This window comes from Pholcus phalangioides, unplaced genomic scaffold, assembly GCF_987345545.1.
Source record: "Pholcus phalangioides strain wild (caught in Gottingen) unplaced genomic scaffold, Ppha-v1.0 ptg000027l_1, whole genome shotgun sequence".
Taxonomy (NCBI): Eukaryota; Metazoa; Arthropoda; class Arachnida; order Araneae; family Pholcidae; genus Pholcus; species Pholcus phalangioides.
The window spans coordinates 6,902,062-6,921,953 of record NW_028301617.1 but is presented as its reverse complement, the minus strand read 5'-3'; the positions used below and the strand labels follow the sequence as shown (position 1 = coordinate 6,921,953).

Below are 19,892 nucleotides of genomic sequence, written 5' to 3'. Positions count from 1 at the left end.
GTTGGACCACGCTGGAGAGAGCCGGCCGGAAGGCCTGGATACCCGCGCCCCCTGCCCTTGAACCCTATGATTGAAGCTCCAGGCCGTGAGGCCTGGTCTCCCTACCCCCATTGCCTGGAGCAGCCACCAGCCCACAGACAGCTCCCCTAGCCCGGGGCAAGCCCAGGAGGGGCTCACAAACCCAGCAGACGTCGACGCCCCCCCCGATCATACCCGCGGGGGCCCGATCCAAAAAACCCCTGGAACGTTTTATTTTATTTCAATATCAAAAATTTACAAGATTTACACAAGAGTATTTTTCCATCCGTTTGCTCTGGACCACTAGCAGCGCGACAGGTGCCCCGAATGGGTGTGGTCTTCACATTGTGGGCTGCTGCTAATTCCAAATTAGAACTCCGTTCAGATATTGCAGATATTTTGCAGTTGCTTCGTTATAGTTGGGTTGTTTTTGGTTCTCATTTGACGTGTGGCCAACCCGGGTGCTAGACCACTGCTCGCTTGGCTATGTGGCTCTGTTGAGCCCTTCATTGACTATGTGGCCAGCCCAGGTGCTGGACCACTGCTGGCTTGGGTAGGTGGCTCTGATGAGCCCACAGTTGATTAAGTGGCCAGCCCAGGTGCTGGGCCACTTCTCGCTTGGCTTCTCGACTCTGTTAAGCCCTACGTTGACTATGTTGCCAGCCCAGGTGCTGGACCGCTGCTCATTTGACTAGGTGGCTCTGTTGAGCCCTTCGTTGACTATTTGGCCAGCCCAGGTGCTGGACCACTGCACGCTTGGCTAGGTGGCTCTGGTGAGCCCACAGTTGGTTACGTGGCTAGCCCATGTGCTGGACCACTTCTCGGTTGAGCCCTTCGTTGATTACGTGGCCAGCCCAAGTGCTGGACCACTTCTCGCTTAGTTGGGTGGCTCGGTTGAGCCCTTCGTTGATTATGTGGCCAGCCCAGGTGCTGGAGACCACTTCTCGCTTGGCTTGGCGGCTCTGTTGAGCCCTACGTTGACTCTTGCCAGCCTAGGTGCTGGACCTCTGCTCGTTTGGCTAGGGCGCTCTGTTGAGCCCATCATTGACTATGTGGCCAGCCCAGGTGCCGGACCACTGCACGCTTGGCTAGGTGGCTCTAGTGAGCCCACAGTAGGTTACGTGGCCAGCCCAGGTGCTCGACCACTTCTCGCTTGGCTAGGTGGCTCTGTTGAGCCTTTCGTTGACTATGTGGCCAGCCCAGGTGCTGGGCCACTTCTCGCTTAGCTAGGTGGCTCTGTTGAGCCCTTCGTTGATTATGTAGCCAGCCCAGGTGCTGGGCCACTGCTCATTTGGAAAGGTGGCTCTGTTGAACCCTCCGCTGATCATGTGGTCAGCCCAGGAGCTGGGCCACTGCTTACTTGGCCAGTGATTTGCCTGCATCCGCAGTACCTAAAGAGAGTAAAAGTGTGCTCACTCTATAGAGGGTACTTTCTGGTGTCTTTTTTGGGCTTTCTGCCTCTTTTTGCACCTCGTTTCGATTTTTGTAGTGAACCTCCTTAAAATGGACATTTCAAGTGTCTTTTTTGGGCTCTGGGCCTCTTTTTTTGGGTCTTTGCCTCTTTTTTGCACCTAGTCACTTGGGGGTGGGGGGGAGTAAAATGCTCATACCTGCTCAGAATGCTTTATATTCAGACGAGAATGAACAAGCTGCTGCAACGCCTGTTGCTGGGAATCTCGTTTTTGATCAGAGAAATTTACATATACAAAAGTGCACAGAACATTATAAAGATGGAGGCAGAAGTTTGCCAGAGAATGTTGTGGCAGGTTCAAATTTTATGTTACATGTATATTCCGATTGCCAATTTCACACCGTGCAGGGTGGGGCATAAAATAAACAAAATATTCACAGTATACACAATATGCAATGGGGTACAAAACCAAGTTTAAGAAAACATGTTGCAGGAAGCGAAGGGATGCTCAGGCATAGACAAATATTGCAATGGATTCAAAAAATTTAAACATATTCAAAAAGTTTTCTCAAGAAGTTGCGTGAGAAACAAATTATTTACAGACATATTACAAGACAAATATTGCAAAGGATTCAAAAAATTAAAACATGTTCAAAAAGTTTTCTCAAAAAGTTGCGTGAGAGACATATTATTTACAAGGCATATTCAGAAATTTCCCAGTATATGATGCGTACAAGTGACAATTGAACAAGAAGTTAGCATTTTCGAAAAAATGGAAATATACATTGATAAAAAACACAAGATTCAGGAAATACAAAATTTGGGAATTGTTTACAACTGCATGATACTAAAAATTGGCAGAAGAAGGTGAGCAGCTTGCCCTGAACCTTCTGTTAAGGGATGGTATTTGTGTTGCTTCGTGAGCAACTGCGCGTGACCATTTGCAGTGTTCTGCCTCTCTGTGGGCATGGTGCAGTCGTGGTAGGTTGTTGTCCCGAGTCGATTGAGTCCACTTATGGGGATCTCCTTGTTCTGATTCGCTGCCCCCTCGCTTCTCTTGGAATGAAAATTTCCTGGTTCTGCTCAATACGGGTAATTATCTGGTCGATTTTTTTGGTGCATGCAGTGGATTTCAGCAGTTGTCGCATCAAGACTGTAGTGTTTGCTTCTGATGGGACTCCAAAGGGCGGTGTTTTTGTGAGAGGGCACTCTGTTGCGCAATGCATTGGAGAGCCTCTTTTGCTGCATTTGCACATGACACTGCTGATGATCTTAAATTGCTCAAGGTATGTCGGGAAGGTCCCGTGCTCAGAAAAGAATAGTCATCCCTCTGGTCCAGTACTGGTCTTCTATTTTAACCCTTGGCAGGAGCTCATGGATTTTTCTACCAGTTTTCTTTTTTTCCCATCTGGTTTTTCATTTCTGGATCATCTCCCGCTTGAACCTTGATTTTACCCAGGAGCCGGGGAACGGGAGATGGACGTCTACTTCCTGATGTTTGGTCGCTTGTTTGGCAAGCGAGTCAGCCTCCTCGTTACCCCAGGTCCCTTCGTGTGCCTTGACCCACGATAGTTTGATCTTCGGGTGGTTGCATAGTTGTGCTCTGATTTCTCTAGAGGTTTCTGATTTTGACAAAGGGTCCAAGATTGCATGCAGCGAGGAAAGTGGATCCGTTCGGATCTTGACGCCTGCATTGTGGAGCGTTGCTGCTTTCTTGGTGGCTTCCAGAATGGCTAAGAGTTCAGCTTGATAGACCGTGGACTCGTTATTGAGTTTGGCTGACCATTTGTGAGTGATGGTGTTGTTCTCGGTTACGATGTAGGCCGCCGCGGTCCCTTCGTCCATTTTGGAACCATCAGAGTAGATTTCGATGGGTTCCAGGTCATTGTCTTGAACTAATGAAATTTGGTTACTCCTCGGCTTGTTAGCGGGGGTGGTCTGACCAACCAGTTTTGTGCTGTTGAAATTGCAGTGATTTAAGGTTGTCCACATCACGTTTCAATCTGGTTAGCAGACCCACTTTAGCCTCATGCTCGATCCAGAGACTCAGTGGTGGGAATCCCGTAATCGTTTGGAGGACGTTAGTTGGGGTCATGCTGTAGGCCTTGGTGATGTGAAGCAGGAAACCTCTTTGGGGAGAGTCAAGTTTCGCTTGTACCGCCTTCGTGAGTTTCCTGCCCCAGACTGGTGATGCATATGCCAGAATCCGCTGGATGACCGTAATGTACAGGGTGCATCTCATCTTGCTGTTAATTCTCCAGTTCGTCCCTGCACATGCAAGCAGCTTTGGTAGGATCTTATTGGCCTTTTCTGCCTGTTTGCAAACGTATTCGGCAAAGGAGAAAACTGGGTCGAGGTGGATACCAAGGAATTTCATTATTTTGACCCTTTTGACAGGTGTGCTGTTAAATTTTAGTATACCCGGTATCTTGCATGTTATTCACATGTACTTTGACTTGTCCGCTGCCAACTTTAGTTCGTGGTCAGCTAGCCAGGTGTCGATTTTTTTCCAGAACTTTTACTGCGAGGTCCCTTGTGCTCTTAATTGTACGTCCTGAGACGATCACGGCAAGGTCATCTGCGAACGCCTGGACTTTTGCGTGCTCCGGCCATTGCATTTTGAGGAGAGGGTCCAGGGCTGCATTCCACATTGTGGGACTGGAACAGGATCCCTGTGGGCAGCCTCTCGTAGCCTCACCTCTGCGGTGAGTGATAAGACCGTTGGCTGTTAGCAGAGCTGCCTTCCTGTCCTTCAGGATGTTGCACGTGATTTTTGCGAGTTTGGAAGAGATCGCATATCCTTTATTCTGTCTACGATGGTGCAGTGCTGGAGGTTGTCAAATGCACCTTGGATGTCCAATGATAGGAGGATGGTGTCGAACTCGGCTGCCTGTTTGCATTGTATATATTCTTTAAGGTCTACGAGTGTGAGTTCTGTTGAGCGCCCTGGCCTGAACCCATACTGTTCATTGCTCCACCAGTTGCTGGTCTCTGTGTGGAATGACAGCCTCTGCATAAGAACTTTCTCAAGGGCTTTCCCAATTGTCGGCAGGAGTTGGATTGGGTGGTAAGACTTGATGTCGGTGGGGTCTCTGTCCTTCTTCAGGATGAGGATTACCTTTCCTGTCTTGAAGTGCTTGGGGAAGATTCCCAGATCCAGGCATTTATTGAACATTTTATGGAGAAGGTTGGGGAATTTTTTAGAGAATGCTTTTAGCAGAGAGTTGGTTACTTATGTTATCATGGCCTGACGACTTTTTGTCTTTAAGTTTGTAGATTATCCTGAAGATTTCGGATTTTGAGATTTCTTTTTCAACCAGGTTACAGTTGTTGTGGTGGGAGAAGGTGTTTTGGACTATGGATACTGTCAAATTATTGTCTTCCAGGAAGAGTATCTCCAGTTGTTTCCTCGCTGCTGTAGCAATGGTGTCGTTGCTTGCCGGGTCCAAAAGAATTTGGGGGGTATGTGACTTCCTTTTAACGGTTGTCTTGTAGGGTATTCCGAAGGGATCTGATGCCTCGGAGAGAGAGAGAGAGAGCAGAACTTCCTCCAGTTGTCCCTTCTTGCTTTTTTGATGGCTTTGGTATAGAGAGCTCTGGCTTTGCAGAAGATTTCCCATAGTTTGCTTTTGTTGCTTTGCTGGCCCTTTTCTTGTGAGCTCTGACCTTTTTGTGCTGGATGTCTAAATCAGTATTCCACCGTGGAGTAATGTCCTTTTTTATTTCACCATTAACACAAAGTGTGTTGTCACCGATGTTTTTTATGGTTACGAACATCTCCTGTACTGTTTTTTCCAACTCCTCTTCGCTGTCGGCTCGTTTGAAGTCTTGTGTGAGGGATTGAGCATGAGGCTTGAACCGTCTGAGGAAGTTGCTTATTCTCCTTGTTGAATTTGAGTATCTAACTGTGTGGATGGAATTCGGCATATCATCTATTGTTATGATGATATATCTGTGCTTACTGAGCTTCACTTCGTCTTGGACTTTCCAATCACGAATATTGGGTGGCATGGCTGCATTGATTAGGGTGACATCAGGGCTGCCCTCTGCGTGCTCGTATTGGAATGTTGGGTCGCCGTTGTTGAGAATCATTAGGTTTTCAGACCTTAAGAAGTCTAGGAGTTTGGTGCCTCTTGGTTTGATATATTTATAGCCGAAGGCGGTATGTGGCCCGTTAAAGTCGCCTCCGATTACTGCTTACTGAGCTTCACTTCGTCTTGGACTTTCCAATCAAGAATATTGGGTGGCATGGCTTCATTGATTAGGATGACATCAGGGCTGCCTTCTGCGTGCTCGTATTGGAATGTTGGGTCGCCGTTGTTGAGAATCATTAGGTTTTCAGACCTAAAGAAGTCTAGGAGTTTGGTGCCTCTTGGTTTGATACATTTATAGCCGAAGGCGGTATGTGGCCCGTTAAAGTCGCCTCCGATTAGCAGTGGGGTTTTCCCTGCACTCCTGGTCGTTTCTCGGATTTCGTCAATGGTGTGTTGAAGGTTTTCATATGGGGAGGAGTAGGCTGTAGAGATCAAAATTTCTTGGTTACCGAGGGCAGTCTTAATCGTTAAGCTGTTTTGTTTAACATTGGCTGTTGCACCTTGGATGCGTCTATTGATAGTGAGAATGGCAGCTTTACCACTCTTTGATAGCCATTGTACCTAGTCCCCAGGTATTCCTCTAACTTGGCCTTGTTGCAATCAAGCTCGTTGCGGTTCTACCTTTGTCGCTGTTAAATTAAAGGATGTTCAATTTCTTTGAACCTATTTTGTAATCTGCTGAGATAGTTGAATTTGTAATTCGCTGGAAGGTATCTTGCGCCTGGTTTAGGTTGAGAGCTCGCTCTTTCAATTCCTATTCCTGTAGGAGACGACTCGGGTGTGATGGGCTTTCTCCTGGTGTTCACTTTCCTTCCTGAAGTTCTTCGCGAGATGAACGGTGATAGTGGGCTCGTAACTCCCATGTCCTTTGAACTTGTCCCATGACACAGATCTTTTCTCATCTGTGTTAGTTCTCTGTGTGGTCGTTGGCCTGTGGTTCACTTTCGTTTCCATCTTGGACCACTTCCGGCTGTTGACTCTGTGGATTGTTCGTTCGGTTCTCCATCTCCACTTTGGGGGGGGGGGGGTCTCCTCCTTGTCTTTGGAACTTTGGTTGCCTCTCTGGTGGGTGAGGTTTTCTGTATCCGGTACTCTGTGGCTGTTTTGTAATTACTTCCTCCCGTCAAATCCTGTTCTTTAGGAACCTTGTGTGTTTATCTGTATGTTTGATGTATACTGGACACGAAGAAAAGGAGTCCTTTCTTTCATATGAGAGTTGTCCTCTTTTTCTCGGTTCTTTTGGGGTTGCCAGGTCCAGGAGTCTCTGTTGAATCCCACTCAATTCCTTACTTGGGTTCTCACTCTCGGTTGTGCTGGTGGCCGTCCTGGAGTACTCTGCCCATCTAACTCTCTTTTTGATATTCGGTTTCGTTATAGATGTTGCCAAGAACCCTTCTGCATTTCCTCCTTCCTCCACGATTTCTCCTCCTTCGGTGTCTGAGGAGATCCTGTTGACTTCCGATTCAGCTTCTGAGTTTTCTTGCTGAGATTCTCTTGAAGTTTGTCGCCTATCTTTCTTGTTTTGGCATTCTAATCCAGAGTCAAGTTCGTTCGCGGTTCCCCTTCTGCATTCTGGTCCGGTTTGGGTGTTTCGGTTGCTTCCGCACTGTTGCGGTCTTTTGGGTTTTGCGCCTAGCACGTCCCAGTTGGTGTTAGGTGTTGTTTCAATTTCTTCCCGTGTAGTTGCCTGTCCCGGTTGTTTGTTCCTAGGCTTAGTTACTTGAGGTGGTTCTTTTCCCTGTTGCTTCCCGTTTTGGTCCTTCGCCAGGATCCCCTTGTTCATGGCAGGCTTGTACTCTCAATCGTGGGCCCCTGGGAGAGGATCTTGGACTCAGTTTGTGTGCCTTCGCTTGTCTTCGAAACTTCAGGGTCTGCTTGGGTAGTTGCGTCTGCTGTCTTCTTGGGTGACCTTACCTAGTTGGGTTCGAGTTGAGGGTCCCAGATGGGTGGGAGATACGCATGGAGATATCTCTCCGTTGGATTCATGGGCGGTAAGCTGCGAGAGAATCTAGAGTAGACTGTTTGACTCGAATATTTTATTACTGGATGGTGAGGGGTTTTCAGTAACTATGAGCTCGTTATTTGATGCATTTTCGGAATTGACAGATTTCCTGCCCCCAGTTTCCGGGTCATCTTCCTCTTCTAGTGACTTTGAAATCTCTGAGAAGTTAAGCTTTTTCCGCACAAAGATCCCACTGCCTTCAGCGGGTGTACTTGCAGTCCTTCCAGATTCACCGTTGCTAGTAGCCTTCGAAATTATTCCCGCTATCAGCTCTCTCATGTCCATTCTTTTCCTGAGGGGGATTCTGAATTTATGGTTTTGGCCGAAACCTATCTTTTCAATGATAATCAACCAAAGCTAGTTAGCTTTGCCTATGTTGAAGGGTCGTCTGCTGAACCAGTCCTTTTTATTATGTTTGATGTCGTTTACATCCGGGGGGGTCTACTTCGCTGTTGATTTCGGTGGTTGTGGTCCAGTCCACCATTAGGTCCAGACTAGGATCAACTGGAATATTGTTTTTCTCTTGTTGAATAGAGTCCAAACGTGATCTCAACTGCCTTCCATGGTCATCACTGGAACAACACCTTAAGAATCAAGAGGTGTTTTATGTAAGTCGAAGCGTACTCTTTCCAATCTCTCTTTGAAAGAACCAAACTTATTCTTTGCTAACCCAGCCTTGACAGTTCTCACTTCTTGTTCAGCCAATCCATTTCAGTTCGGATGGTAGGGGGCTGTTCGAATATGTACAATACTATGACTATGTATACATAAAAATAAAGAAAATTCTTCACTAGTGAATGATGGCCTATTGTCAGACACTATGCTTTTTGGAAGCCCAAAATGAGAAAACAAGTTATGCAATACAGAATCAGTAGTAACTAAAGAAGTTGAGGGCACAGCAATCGCTTCTATCCACTTCGAAGCTGCATCAATGAGAAGTGTATGGCCTTCCACTGGATCAGCATGATCAATATGTATTCTGCCCCGTGGAACTGTGATCACTAGGCAAGGAACATGTTTGGTAGGAAGCATTGATGCATTTTCTTGACATGACACACACAAGGGAACAAGATACTCTGTCTATCAGTTCTCGGCCACCACACACTTGAACATGACGTATCTTTAACTGCTGACATTCCTTGGTGGCTACCATGAAGTTCATTCAAGATGAATCGTCTAAAGCGAGTATAAAAAAATCTAGTTCCACTTAAATATCACACCTTGGTCTACAGAGAGTTCATGTCAACTGAGCCAGAATGGATGAAACTCATTTCTGACATCCTTTGGCCAACCATGCGGATGTATTTCTTGACATCCACCAGAATAGGATTTTCATCTATAGCAGCAGCAATTCAGTGAAGAGTTAACGGACTGTCATCAAACTGCCTCAATAGCAATACCACATCCATTGGCACAGGTTCTTCATTACCTTTGCTATCCATAGATAGCTGAATGAATCTGCAGATATGGTACTGTTCTCTAACCTGGGTCCCGGGACCCAGTTTATTCAAAAAATCTGGGTCTTTTGTGAGTGAAAGTGGGTCCCTCTCGGAAAAAAAATTATCTAGAAAAAAGGTATGTGGTTCCCTCCCCATAATTCTTTGGTATCTCTATGAAATTTTTTCCAGCATGCCCCAGGTCTTTAATTTCCTGCTTATTTCTCTTCATTGAGACAGCGGCAGGCCATGTTCGGGGTAGGAGGAGGAGGAGGTATCTCTGTGAATCAAGTATATAATTCATTTCTAAAAAGAAGCCCATTAACACTGAGAATTTGACATGTAATCTAGCACATGTAATAATAAAACAAATATACAGTCGATCCCGCTTTTGACGTTCCTATTTAGATTGGGACCAGGGCTGTAAAAAACCCAGCCTGGGCATGTTTTTCTAAAAAAGAGTTTTTGGGCAAAATGGGGAGAATTTCATTTCCTTTTTCCACAACCTCAAAATATCCAATATAAACATGTATGTACATCCTTCATGTGTATATCATGTGTCTAAATATACATTTTTGGTACATGTTAAACTATGTATTTGATCAATAAAATTGATCATACTAGAAGGGAATAATTGTTCACACACAAACACACCCACTTCTGCATAATTGTATCTTAACCTTGAGTTGCATGCAGAACTATAGCAAGAAAATTGTTTGTGGTAAAATGAATGAATTTGGATAATGAAAATTCTGAGAAATCGGGATGGTGCCTGAATTTTTTTTCAAACCCTGAAGAAAATGTATCCAAAAGCGTCCTGATCTGTCAAAAATAAAACCTTTAGCTATGTAACCAGAACCATATATAGTTTTTTAATCGAACCTAAACTTTCAGGAGCTAAAGTCAGGTGCTTCTCTTTTTCGTGAAGTCCTCACCGTTGAAGAATATCCCTGCTTCATTAAATTAAATTCTGAAATATTTTTAAAAGAGCAGTAATAATTAAAAAATGTGGTTAAAAGGAGGAGATAGCAGTCATTCTTAGGATTCATTACTCTAGAGGTGTTTTCCACTTGTTCAAATTTGCCATTTTTTGGGAACTTAAAACTACTGAATAACTTGAATTATCATTAAATACAAATGTCAATAACATTATTGTATATAAATATCACTTTATATGAGAAAACCTGTCATGTATATAGCAACAGACCTGCAGAATGCCTTCATTTGGCTGATGATTTTAACAGGCAAATTTTTGGGGTTGGGCTTATATTACAAGCATCTTGAAAAATCAAGCTAGGGATTATTTTCAGAGAAAATTATACTTTTTGTTCTGTTTCACTTGAAGGTGTTCGTTACCGATGTTCAATTCAAGAATCCCACAAAGTTATTTTCTTTTCGTTATGAGATAATGTTATTTTTGTCTCTTGATATTTCAGTTATGAAAGTCTGTAACTGTATAAAACTTATACAAAAAAGTAATACAAACATGTAAATATTTTTTGAATGAAAATTCAGTTTACATGCATTTTTTTACTTCTTCACAGAGGCTTCAATTTATTTATAAAAGAGGATTTGTGAGTGTGTGTGAAAAATTATTGTGTATTATAAATAAGCTATAATTTCTGTGGATATGCTTATCACATATTACATATCTGGTATATTTGTTAAATTAAGGTCCATGGTTACATTTTCTGCTTGCAGTTTCTTGTAACATATTTTAATATGTGAATCTCATACCTAAATGCTGACATAAAAAAAGGTTATGCAGCAATTTTTGGAATACATAAACTAACCTCGAAATAAAATTTTAACCTGAAAGCGGCAAATTTTTTTCAAAAACAATTTCCCCCCCCCCCCAAAAAAAATTGGGTTTTTTAGGCTAAAGAACCCAGCCCAGGAGGAAAATGGGTATCTACCCGGGGAGCAAATTTGACAACCCTGCTTGGTATGACTTATTTTCGTGGTCTTAACAATAAGCAATTCTCATTAAGATTTCCTGTTTAAAGTGTTTTTCTGCTTACAACTTTTTTTATGACAGTTTTGTTGAAAAACGTTGTAAGCAGGATCCACTGTAATTAAAAGTTAGAGGCACACATTCATATATTTACTAATAAATCACTATAAATTCCCTTCTGATTGATTTTCCATTTCACTAAGAAAATCTTAATCTATCAACAATATCTTCTGATTAAATTTAAAGCAAATGAGATTATCTCCCTCTCTCTCAGACATTTATCTTCTGATTCCCTATTCATATGCACTTGTGAGCAAAATTAAAAGTCACAGTACGCACGCATGATTGTCAGTAAAGCTCATCATTGCAGGAATGCCAAAATCCACGTTGCGAGATCGAACCGAAAATGAGTCTAATATGGGGTATGGGCCCCTCAGTCAGACAGGTCGCAAAGCGCGATGGCATACTGGGCACAAGCAACACCCCCAATAGATAAGAAAGCCTCCACACTGATGACGTCACAGCTAGTGGCGTAGCCAGGTGGAGGCCAATAGTGAGACCTGTAAAACCAAGATAACGATGAGAGAAACGATAAGCCAGTAGAGAGAGGCACGTGTTTTGACTGTTGATATTAATATTTTTAGTGTTGGTTTCACCTTCTTAAGATTTATTTTCATGTTATCTTTCTGTTCATTTTTAATTACTGATGCCTTATAAATGTTACGTAACGGGTTGTCGAGGAAATTACGAGAATGGACCGAAGGTATCCCTCTTCAGATTTCCCAAAAAGGAAGACTATCTCGGAAAATGACTGACAGCTATACCAAGGAAAGACTTCACTGTTACAAAATGTTCAAGAGTAAGTGTATTAAGTCTATATATATTTTATTGTTTATGGTAAAAACAGTTTTTAATTAACTTTAATGTAATATAACTTTTATTGAATTTCAGAGAAATTTGTATTCATGATAAATAACTGGAATTGTAGGGTTTTATATCAGTTGCAGGATATGAAATTATAAACTTTTTTAGTACTCTTTAATAATTAATCTTATAACAATAATTAAACTATAATAATAATTAAGCTGTAATAATATCTGTAATAATAACTTATCTATAATATCTGTAATAACTTATCTATAATATCTGTAATAATAACTTATCTATAATATCTGTAATAATAACTTATCTATAATATCTGTAATAATAACTTATCTATAATATCTGTAATAATAACTTATCTATAATAATATCTGTAATAATAACTTATCTATAATAATATTTAATAATTTAATATAATAATCAGCTTAATCTAATTTGTTTTTTATCTAAATAAGTTAATGACATTTCATGACGTATATGAGAAATGTGTTTCAAAAAAGTGTTCCATGAATGATAAATTTTTTTGACATGAATGTCGCTCTCCACTTGTTAATACAAGATATACGGAAGACTGGATGTTGTGAAGATATTTATTATTTGAGATGTTAATTTTTTAAGGAAGGAAAAAACTCATCTCTGCCTCTACCGGGAGTCGAACCCGGGTCCTCCGACTCCCGGTAGAGGCAGAGATGAGTTTTTTCCTTCCTTAAAAAATTAACATCTCAAATAATAAATATCTTCACAACATCCAGTCTTCCGTATATCTTGTATTAACAAGTGGAGAGCGACATTCATGTCATATATATAGCCCTCTGGTGGCTCGTCGTCCATGAGCTATTAGCTGATCGGTTTCACCGTCCATTGCACGGTTCCGTTCGGCATATATACGCTCTAGTGAAGGAAAATCTCTATCTCCTCTGTAGCTTAGCGGCCAGAGCACTCGTCCGGCAATCGAGGGACCCGGGTTCGACTCCCGGTAGAGGCAGAGATGAGTTTTTTCCTTCCTTAAAAAATTAACATCTCAAATAATAAATATCTTCACAACATCCAGTCTTCCGTATATCTTGTATAAATTTTTTTAAAAAACTGTCAAGATGTCAGTTAAATTGTGAAATTTAAAGAATAAAAAAAAAAGTTAAATTGTGTGTGTGAGTGGAAGCTTTATGCTTTGAATTGTGCAGAGAACAACAATGAAAATTTGTTTTTTCTAGTAGGCTAATTTTTTTTTTTTTTTTTTTTTTTTTTTTTTGCAGGTTTGTGAATTGCATTTTGATTCCACTGAGTTAATACTAGGTGGAGTTAAAACTAGGTTAATACATCATACTACTGAAGCTTACGATGAAAAGACAGGACAGAAAATTAGCGCCAAGTTGCCTCATCCAAATTTGAAAGATGGAGCGATACCGCATATATTTCCTGGGCTGCCAAAATACCTGTCAACAAAGACAAGCCAACGAGAGGATCCTGCATCAAAAAAGCAGAGGATCAAAAATCATATTCTATCTTCAGTCATTGCAAAAAGTTTGATATCTGAAAAGGAGTATAAAAAAAATTCTGTTTTTCAACTTTAGATGAATTGAAGAAGTGTTCGATAAAAATGGAAGCAACATGGACACAAATCACCAAGGATAATTTGATAATATTCATTTATGTTGCTGAGGAGCCCTATCCCAGTATAAAATTTTCAGTAGTAGTCAATAAAAACCTTAATGTGAATTTTTTTCATAAAAATGTGAAACTCACAAAACTGGGTAAGTTTACATTTCCATTTTTAACACGTAATGTACATGATCTTGAAGATGTTTTGAAATGCGCTATAAATATAAATGACTTTGATGGTGACAGACTTAATCACTTATTCAGTGTGTGCGAGGATATCTTGAATGAACTGCAGGAGTATGTCAAAGACAAACAAATAATATCTTTTGTTAAAGAACAGATCAATTTGATCAAGTGTACTAAAAATCGTCGTAAGTATTCTACAGATTTTATAATTTTGTGTTTACTTTTGCACTCAATATCTCCCCATGCATACAGATTTCTATATAGTAGTTCATTTTTAGTAGTTCCTCATCCGCAAACAATTCAACGATTAAGTTCTAATTATATTGTCAGTTTCTATGTAGAGCAATCTGATGACCAATTGCTCCTGTATATGAAAAGTAAAGTTCATTACTTGAATGACGCAGACAAAAAAGTTGTGCTACTAATGGATGAAATTCATCTCAAACCGTATCTTGACTTTAAAGGGGGAAATGTTATGGGAATGTCGCTTAATAATGAAGGAGTAGCTTTTACAGCTTACATATTTATGGTTCAAAATGTCACTTCTATTTATAAAGATGTTGTACATGTATTGCCCCTCAAAAAAATATCTGCAGAGTTGCTTCACTCATTCATTCATAAATTAATAATAGGATTGGAAAAACTGGGTTTTGTTGTTTTTTGCATTTCTACTGACAATAATGCCATAAATCGGAAAGCTGTTTCTTTTTTCGCTAATCCTGCAAAGCTTAGTATTGTGTATCAACATCCTATTGATATCTCCAGACCATTGTTTTTTATTGTAGATGTTGTGCATATTTTGAAATGTATTCGAAGTAACTGGATCAATCAGAAAAATAATGAAATTGCAGTATATTATCCATATTTTGAGAAGGGGGTGTTAGGGAGTCTAAAATGTGCTTCATTTGCAACATTGAGAAAATTGTTTGGAGAAGAATCTAGCAACACTTAAATATTGTCATACACTAACTGCAAAATCTCTTTGGCCTTCAAATTTGGAACGTCAGAATGTTAAGTTAGTCTTAAAAATTTTCAACCATGTCATCATTGAAGGACTTAGCATTGCTGGTCCAATTTATGGATTATTGAACTATGGAACAACATCAGAATTTATCAATATTATATGTAAGTGGTGGGATATAGTCAATGTTCGGTCTGTGTTCAAAGGAAAATTAAAACAATGTTTTTCAAGAACCCTTAACTGATTCGTCTGAGGACGAGAAGGTTTTATTCTTGAATAATTTTCTGAATTGGTTGGACACGTGGGACAAATTTCACTCTGACACTGGCCGTCTCACAAAAGAAACACACACTGCTCTGATGCATTCTACTCATGCCATTCTCGAAATAGTTTCTTATTGCAGAAATGAGTTAGGTATGAAATGTATTTTAACTGGAAAATTCCAAACAGATTCTTTGGAAGATCGGTTTGGTCATTATAGACAACTTTCTGGTTCGCAATACAATATTTCAGTGACACAAGTTTTTGAGACAGAAAGTAAACTCAGAGTTCATAGCTTACTCCCATTACTAATAAAATCTAATAAACATGGAAATATGCAAATTAAGCTGGATGAATTGCATAGTGTTGACGTTTTTTATGAAATCCCTATTGAAAATGCATCAGATAATTTTCATATAGTTGTAAAAGATGAAGAGGTAGCTGATCTAAAGAAATTATTGCCGATTTTAGTGTATATTGGAGGATATTGTGCACATTCAGTTTTGACACGTGTTAAATGTGAATTTTGTAAATTCCATATGTTATTGAATGATAACATGCCATGCATTGATGCTCACATTCTGATAAAAAGTATGGACCGGGGAGGTTTGAAGTATCCCTGTGAAGAAATTGTTACTATTATAAAATATAATTACCTAATTGTTTGCAAATTGTTGTCAAATGAATATGTGAGTACTTTTCTTAAAGTGATGAATCAGAGATCTGTTGTTTCTGAAATCACTATTTATAATTTGATTCTTTCCGTAAAATACCTTGAATTTGATGTTTGTGGCAATGGGCACACACAAGATGACGTAATGAAAATGGTAATTCGCTCATCTACTAACATCTTTATCAAAAATTACTGTAAAAAAGTTAATGATGATTTGGTTATGCAAAAAGTAGATAAAAGTAGGAGAAGAAAACTTGACACTGAGAAAATAAGCTGTAAAAATTTTTTCTGTAAGTATTTAATTTTTTTTTGGAATAAATGTATAAAATGTTTATTATGTGCAGTTGTGATTTTTTTTGTTTCCTTGTGTTATTTCGAAATTAGAAGTTCAACTGTTAAAAGCTATAGAAAGGTGTTTATGTTTCATCTTTATTCAGATAAAAAAAAATTAATTTCTGTCTACTTTTAAAAACAAAACTTTTTTATATTTATGGAATATTTTTCTGAACCATTCGGAATGAGAGAGGAAGAAGGTTGTATTTTCAGTGAAATGCGAAAGTTTTGAACTCTATTTTTTTTCATAAGGTAATAAGTTGAAATTAAGAGCAGATACTTTTTTCAAAATAAATTAATGAAAAGAATTTTTGCGCTGAAACAACCGATTTCATTGTTTACAAAATAACCTCGATAGTTCATAAATAAACTTCAGAAATCTGTAAAAAAAAATTAGGTTTGATAGAATTGCAACACATAAATATTGCGAAAGAAGAAAAACTGTCATCTTCGTGATGAGCCTCCACTCCGTGACGTCACGACATCAGTGTGGAAGCTTTATCTTTTCTTTTTCCAAACCGAGCACAACTCAGGTCTATTGCCATAGGCAATTTACTACCTAGTGAGTTGCGCCGGAAGTGTAAGTGTGTGTAGCTAACAGTCTGAGTGCTTATCTAGTTTTGTGTATGATTTTTCAGTGCTGCCATCTATATCTCAGAAGTGAGTGATGTGTAGTGACTGAATATTTGTACTGTTTGTAGGACTGTTGCTCTCTGTGGCGAGACTTTTTAACGGGGAGATCGGCTCGAGGTTGGGAACCACAGAAAACCAACTTCAGCGGACCACCACTGTGGCGACGGTGGGGCTCGAACCCGGGTCCGTCACAGCGGCAGGCTTTCTTATCTCTAGGGGGTGTTAGCACGAGGCAGCTGAGTCCCTGTGGCAATCGGTCCCTCCCACTCCTGCAGCAACGCAGTTTTCAGTTCCGGGATGGTTCTCGGAGGGGGGTGGTGAGATGCAATTGCCCTCCCAAGAGCGTCCCAGACATGTTCTATAGGGTTTGGGTCAGGAGATCTGGCTGGCCAATCCATACGCCGAATATCCTCACTTTTTGTTGACCAGGTGAACCCGATGTTGACAAGCGTTGTCATCCATGAACAGGAACCGAGGGCCAACTGCCCCTCTGAAAAGTCGAACATAGGGCTCTATACCTCCTGGCAGTCACGGACCCTCTGCCAAACACATGGAGGGGTGCCTAGACCATGACACCTCCGACACCATAGAGTGGTCCATTTTCCTGGGGTGGGAGGGATGGTATCGGGTACCAGGCTCTCTCCAAAGGAGTGTACAACGGGAATCAGTGTCCAGGCTGAATCTCGACTCATCTGTGAAGAGCACGGTTCTCCACTGAAGTCTGGTCCAAGGTTGATGTTTTCTGCACCATGCTAAACTCGCTCTCTTGTGTGCTGTAGTTAGCGGGGCGCAAACATCGGGTCTTCTGGCATAAAGCCCTCTCTCATGAAGCCTTCGGGCAACAGTAAACCGTGAAACTCGAGTTCCAGTGGCAGAATGCAGCTCACGTGAGAGTTGTGGTGCTGTAACAGTCCTGTGGCGCCGAGCTGAAAGTGCTAAATAACGATCCTCATTGGTCGTCGTGGCTCTTCGACGACCTTGTCCAGGTGGTCTCGATATGGGTCCAGTGTCCAGAAACTGTTTCCAAATTGTTGCAGACGACACTAGGCATTAGATAGAGCTATGGAGGGCCCGTGCCCCCACCACCACCAAGATAAAAATGTTTTTGTACAGTTAAAAATATTGGGGAAAAAATACATTCTTACACTATCTGTTAATTTAAAATTCTTTTTGAGTGCTAGTGACCCACAATTTCTGTGGAAAAAATCCTTGTGCCCCTCCCAAAAAGCCGATTCTGTCTACACACCCGTGATTTTTCCCATGCGAACCGGTGACTACCACATAGCAACTGGATGAAAAAAACTGGATATTCAAGGTAGTTTTTAGATTCGTTTTTTTTTTTGAACGGTCTCGAAAAATGTTTTACAATTTGAAAAGGCGTTTTCCAGGAAAATCCTTAACGATTTAAAAAAAAATGAGCATTCATAATCTTGTAGGAACAAGGTGAATTTACGCCGTATAAGACAGTGTCTTAAACACACTGTCTTTGAATGCTGGCAGGTAGCCGCAAAAGTATCCTAATTTCCATTACGTAACTAATGGGGGGAGAAATTCACAGGAGAATAAATACTGAAATTTTAAAATTTTGTACACGACCTCAGAGTGGCGTAGCAAGGTCTGGTGACACCCGTTGCTGAGTTTTAACTTGTCACCCCCCATATGTCCACCAAAACATAAAATTAAATTTATTGAGGAAGGAAGTAATTTTTTAATAAGAACAAACGAAAGGGAAATACTAAAAGATTTCTTATGCATTTCGACACGCTATGGGCAGGGGCGGCTCAAGCTTACCTGCCGTCCGGGTGAGAAGTCTCGTATGCTGCCCCTAATGGCGAGGCTGACATATAGCACATAGTCACAGAAACACTACTTTTGATCATCAGCGCCACGCATGTGCAATTGCGACACCACTACTTGCTCGTAATCATATCTGTAGTGCTCGTGCACAAAAAATGGATCAAAACTACTGTGTTTCTCTGACTAAAGTTTTGTTTCGAACAAAGCTGCATTAAGAGTAATGCAGTAATCTTTCAAGCGGTTTTGGTTTCGAACCTTGGTTTGCAGCAGTGATGGTAACTCGTGGGAAAAATTGGCCAACATTTGCCCAAGTGGGAAATTTCTTAGCATTTGTGGAAAATTTTGAGCGTATGAAACAAAAGAATTTTTTGAAAAAATGAAGAAATTAATGCAGTGCAATACTTTTCTATTGTAAAATACTTGATTACGTATTTTTCCGGCTAGATGGCAGCACATTTTTCGGAATGCATGGGAAAAATTTAGTCAAAATTGAAATTTTTGAGGGAAATTTTGCTGGAAGAGATTACCATCACTGGTTTGCAGTTCCATACACTATCACCTACACAAATTCGGTTGACGCGAAAGGTCCTAAAACTGTTTATCACCAAAGGCAAATATACTTTGAGAAATTTTCTTTCGAAATTTATTACCACCTTCATCACTCGCTACCATTAACCACGGAATTTTAATCCTTCCCTTACGGGAATTAAAATGAACAATTTTGTTTGGCATACAGAGTGTTAATCTTTCAGAATACATTCCAGTAATTACATAACGAAGACACCTTGTGACCGAAAGCGCACAACAGATCGTGCGATATTGCCTGAAATCGTGTAATCGCGGTGCATTTGCGAAATTAGCTCCAGGGGGAATACGGGCTCCTTAACAATGGCTGCTTTCAATTTCAGCAATGTCCCGTATTTTTATCACCATATGGTCAGTGCAGGAATGAGAGAAGAAAATTAATGACGTCACTCATAGAAATAAAAAAGAAAACACGTGCGTTTTTCTCTCTGTTGTGCATCCTTTTTGTTGAAGTTATGTTTTGTTGACATTTGGGAACTTTACCAGCTTGAATGAACTTTTTATCAGTGATATACAGTATATATTTCACCGCTATTTCTCAAAAACTTCTAACGCAATAAATCAGTGAATGGAAATTAGTCGCTATTGATCTATGTTTCTGTTGCTCGTTTCCTAAGTATTTATACAGGAAGAGGTAAGAAACGCCTTTGTCATGAGATATATATATATATATAGAAACAAAACATTGGAAATTTCGCAGTTTTAGCGATTTTGACGACTGTTTTCTTTCGGTGCCGAACGTCCGACGAAGTCGCCAAGGCCGAACTGACGCTACAGACACCGAAAAAAGGGACAGATGCAGTATAATGCAGATCCCTTGGCGACTTTTTTTTTTTTCGGCGCCAAACACGTCAGACAGCCCGAGGAGAGCTAAGGCCGTGACTGACTCCGGACGCCAAAAAAAAAAAACCAGAGTAGAAAACAAGAAAAGTGGAAACCAACAATAATATTACAAATAAATGTTCTCAGTATGAAGAAAATGAAACCCGGACTCTTTGAAATAATAAATCGATCCGGGCATAAGTTTCTCTGGGTGGCCAGACTCTTTTGGGAATTCCCTCTTAAAT

At 40.7% G+C, this 19,892-nt stretch overlaps 3 protein-coding genes across 3 annotated transcripts in view; 1 reads left to right on the top strand and 2 right to left on the bottom strand.

Moving 5' to 3' along the window:
* Positions 1-2,845: 2,845 nt before the first annotated feature.
* LOC149068297 (uncharacterized) lies at positions 2,846-3,274 on the bottom strand. The gene has a single exon (XM_089251922.1). It carries the CDS (start codon positions 3,272-3,274, stop codon positions 2,846-2,848), a length of 429 nt encoding a protein of 142 aa, XP_089108048.1.
* A 79-nt stretch (positions 3,275-3,353) lies between these two features.
* Positions 3,354-3,806, bottom strand: LOC149068296 (uncharacterized). Its single transcript, XM_089251921.1, has one exon. The coding sequence runs from the start codon at positions 3,804-3,806 to the stop codon at positions 3,354-3,356; it is 453 nt and encodes a 150-aa protein (XP_089108047.1).
* A 15,398-nt stretch (positions 3,807-19,204) lies between these two features.
* Positions 19,205-19,892, top strand: part of LOC149068295 (uncharacterized) — a 42,398-nt gene continuing 41,710 nt past the window's right edge. Inside the window, exon 1 of the mRNA XM_089251742.1 lies at positions 19,205-19,459. The gene's annotated coding sequence lies outside the window, so the exon portion shown is untranslated. The remainder of the gene's footprint in view (positions 19,460-19,892) is intronic.